The sequence below is a fragment of the Salvia hispanica genome, unplaced genomic scaffold, assembly GCF_023119035.1.
Source record: "Salvia hispanica cultivar TCC Black 2014 unplaced genomic scaffold, UniMelb_Shisp_WGS_1.0 HiC_scaffold_555, whole genome shotgun sequence".
NCBI classification, from domain to species: domain Eukaryota; kingdom Viridiplantae; phylum Streptophyta; class Magnoliopsida; order Lamiales; family Lamiaceae; genus Salvia; species Salvia hispanica.
Genome location: NW_025952306.1, coordinates 8487 through 12150, shown reverse-complemented (window position 1 = coordinate 12150; position 3664 = coordinate 8487). Strand labels below are relative to the sequence as shown.

At 44.5% G+C, this 3664-nt stretch overlaps 1 protein-coding gene across 1 annotated transcript; it reads right to left on the bottom strand.

The window, feature by feature from the left end:
• Window positions 1-2112: 2112 nt before the first annotated feature.
• LOC125199556 (cold shock protein 2-like) lies at window positions 2113-2501 on the bottom strand. The gene is made up of 2 exons (XM_048097542.1): window positions 2390-2501; window positions 2113-2324 (listed from the first exon to the last, which is right to left on the bottom strand). The coding sequence occupies exons 1-2, from the start codon at window positions 2499-2501 to the stop codon at window positions 2113-2115; spliced, it is 324 nt and encodes a 107-aa protein (XP_047953499.1).
• Between the last annotated feature and the right edge of the window lie 1163 nt (window positions 2502-3664).

Below are 3664 nucleotides of genomic sequence, written 5' to 3'. Positions count from 1 at the left end.
GAAAGATGAGTATTTAAATAGGAGTGAGAAAAGGTGGTTGGATGTATTAATTGGGAGAGAAAGTTATCAAAAACGAAATGTGTCATCTTAGTTGGGCAAACTAAAAAGAAAAAGTGTCATCTTAAGTTTGGACAAGATGGAGTACTATAAATGACAAAGAGGCCCACGTTCCACTAACTTAATCCACTCACATTTCATTTAAAACTAATATATTAATGAGACACATATTCCACACACTTTTCGTAACATTTCTTAAAACTAATATCAAAAGAAATGGGACTCCTATTCGCGTACGGAGGGAGTAGATATTAATAAGTGAAGTGGAAGGAATAAAGTAAGATTGAAAATAAAGTAAGAGAGATAAAGAGAGAAAAGAGTAAGAGAAATGAAGAGAGAATGAGAGAGAGTGTAGTGTTTTTTGCCAAATATAGAAATGACTTTGTTATGTTAGAATGTCCCAAAAAACGTATGACTCTATTAACGTGGGAAAGGAGGGCGTAACTATTTTACTAAAGTATGTCGGGATAATAGTAATAGTTTACTTCTCAAACAACTAAAGCAATGATTGATATCCATTGACAAAAGAGAAGAATGCTGATAGAGCAAGGAATAGTCATTGAGCCCGCCAATGGATATCCTTGGTAATTACCAAAAAAAGAGAAGGACATTGACTCAATTTTCATTGTTCACTCTCTCACCAAACCTAAGGGTGTCTCCAGTGGCGCCCCTCCCACTCGCCCTTCCCATGCCACGTCGCACTAGCCCTTCCCATTCCACCGCCACATCACTAGCCCTTCCATTAGCCCTTCCCACAATTAAATTAATTCACAATTAAAATTTTAAATTCACGGAATTAAAATTCGACACGAATACAAACGGGAAATACGAAAATTACATTAAAAAAAATTACATAATTTTAAAAATTACATAATTTAAAAAAAAAACATAGTTTGAAAATAAAATTACATAATACCCTTGGCTTTCACCCTCCTCCTCGTCCTCGTCCCCGTCGCCCGTGCCGCTGCCACCTCCGATGTCCCCGCCCCGATCTCGACGCCGTCATCATCAATGGGTGGCATCCTTAAATCGCGCCGACATCGGTCGATCATCTCCTTGCACAGCCTTCTCAAGACGGATCGTGCGTGTTATACCACTTCAAAGTGATCTCGCATCGAGTCTTATTTTGCTGCGCGCGGGCGAGGGTCGTCGTCCTCTTCTCCTCCCGGGACCCCCGATTCGACCTCGTAGGACCCGCCGCTGCCGCTTCCCTCGCCATCCGCTGCGCAGCTTTGCCCCATCGGGCGACGACGACGGCAAGATCCTGTTCGTGGTAGCGGGCCACTTCCTCGGCTTCGGAGCTCGTGGCGAACCAGATCGGCTGTACTCCCCGGGAAGAGTTGATCTTCGTCCGCTTCACCGATTCGACACCAATCGCAAACTTTTGCGAATCCTTGACCACGAGAAAGGCCTCCCACTCGGTCAAACTCTTTGATCCCCAACTCTTTGCGGGTATGGGAGAAGGTTTGTCTCCGCACATCATCCTCGACATGCCGCTACCATGCGCATGTAGTTTTGGTAGAGGGCAAGAAAACGTCTGAGCTAGGCCTCAACCGGAGCCACTGTTTCCGGCATTGCCGGACGCGAGGCTTCGCCCCAGCGGTTTGATGGCGGAGTAGGCGGCACCGATACGATGCCGCATTCGGTCAACATAGTGGTTCGCTCCGATGTGTGGATCCTCTACAACACCGATCCATGTCTTCGCAAGCGCGGCATTTTCCTACATGGTCCAGACCTCCTCTCCTTCGCCTCATCCTCACCCTCCTCCTCCGCCCCCGTGTGCGAGGAAGAGCTCGAGACTTTCCACTTGCCCTTGCCCCTACCCCGCTCCGCCGTGGCCTCATTTCTTTTTCTCCCGCCCCCTTGCGTGCCCCCGCTGGGAGTCTCTACTGGGTGATCGACGAGCACCCCGTGATCCTCAAAAGAGAGTCTCGATGCCGGGCGCACTCGAGTCTCCGAATCAAGTAGGGGAGTCATCTGGCCAACAAATCTATATATGGCCGAGCAGACAGTATTCCCCAGGCGTCCTCGGGCTCCTGTGCTGCAACGATCCACTCACCGTACATATTTGGCGGCGTACCGCCCATCCCCACTGCCCCGGGCACCATCCCTCCCACCCCCGCTATATTTGGCGGCATACCGCCCATCCCCGCTGCCCCTGGCATAGTCACACCCATCCCCGCCATATTTGGCGGCATACTGCCCATCCTCGCAGTCCCACCCATCCCCGACATATTTGCCGGCATACCCGCTGCCCCCGGCATCATCTAACCCATTTGACTCATCCAAATGTACATATTGTAGAACATTTGGGGAGTCATCGCCGGCATACCGCTCATCCCCGCCATCTGGGGATTCATCCCCGCAAAATTTCCCTCCGATCCGATGGGAATCGAGGGTGTGTTTCCTCCGCTCGTGGTGGGGGAGTTTCTATTGTACTCCATTGTAGTAGAAATGAAATTTGTAGAGAGAGAGAAACTTGTCAACACAAGTGGTGTGAATGAAATGAAGTTGGGGGAGCCCTATATATATAGTTTATTTAAAATAAAAAAATAAAAATAAAAATTAAAATGTCGTAGGTCCGATTGACCGGGACGTCCGTATCATGTCGCCACAGTGGCGGCTAGTTAAAGCCACTATCGCGCCCGATCGGGTAACCCGTCCGCGACGGGCGAGTGGGAAGGGCACCGGTGGAGACACCCTAACAAAAAAGACTCTATTTCATTTCATTTATACTCCCCCAGTCCAATTATAAGTAAACAAATTTCGATTTTGGGTTGTCCCATCATAAATGATTGATTTCTTTTTTTAAGCAAAAAATAACACTTTTATCTTTCTAACTTTATTCTCTCATATTTTATTCTTTTTTTATCTCTCCTATTTTTTCCTCTCTCATGCTGCATTCTCTCCACGTAACTCAATAAGTATCATTTTCTTAAAACCTGTGCCCAATTTTTTTTTTATCATGATAAAATGAAGAGAGTATTTTCGAAAGTGGAGTGGATATTTTAGGAATAAAAAATTTACGTCCGTGTAAGTTGTAATAACAATTGCAAAAATCAATTAATCACATAATTTGAAACTATGTTTTTTTTAGCAAATCCTACTAAATTAGGCATAACTCATGGAATTCATAATTTAAATTTATTTTAGCAAACTCTCCTATAAGTTAGATGCAGTTCAGGTAACTAGCACTCATGATGGTTATAAAAATACAATCAACAATCATAAATACCATGATAAACATGTTCTTCAATGTGTTGTGTTGTGTTTAGGGTTTTTTTTGCATATGTTGTGTTGTGTTGTGTAGGGGTGCAATGTGGTTTTTTTTTGCATATGTGTGTGTATTATGCTCTCTTTGCCGCTGAAGAAATTGAACATATTGAGTTGCGGAGTTATTAAAATTAGAGAAAGAGATAAGTAGATCAAGGTCATGCAAGAGGAGATTAACTCACTATTGAAAAAATAAAACATAATTTTAGTAATGCAAGAGGATTTATGAAAAGAAGGTAGAGGCATCAGAGAATAACAAAATGTCACTCCGTCCCGGACTCAACTTTATTTTACTCAAATAATACCCGCAAGTGTACGGGGTTATCGTAGCAAA

Excerpts from the sequence above, each read along its gene's own strand:
- LOC125199556 (XM_048097542.1), bottom strand. The coding sequence starts at position 2,501 with ATGGAGTACAATAGAAACTCCCCCACCACGAGCGGAGGAAACACACCC. Across the intron at positions 2,325-2,389 it reads CCAGATGGCGGGGATGAGCG|ATGATGCCGGGGGCAGCGGG; the intron begins GTATGCCGGCGA and ends CAAATGGGTTAG.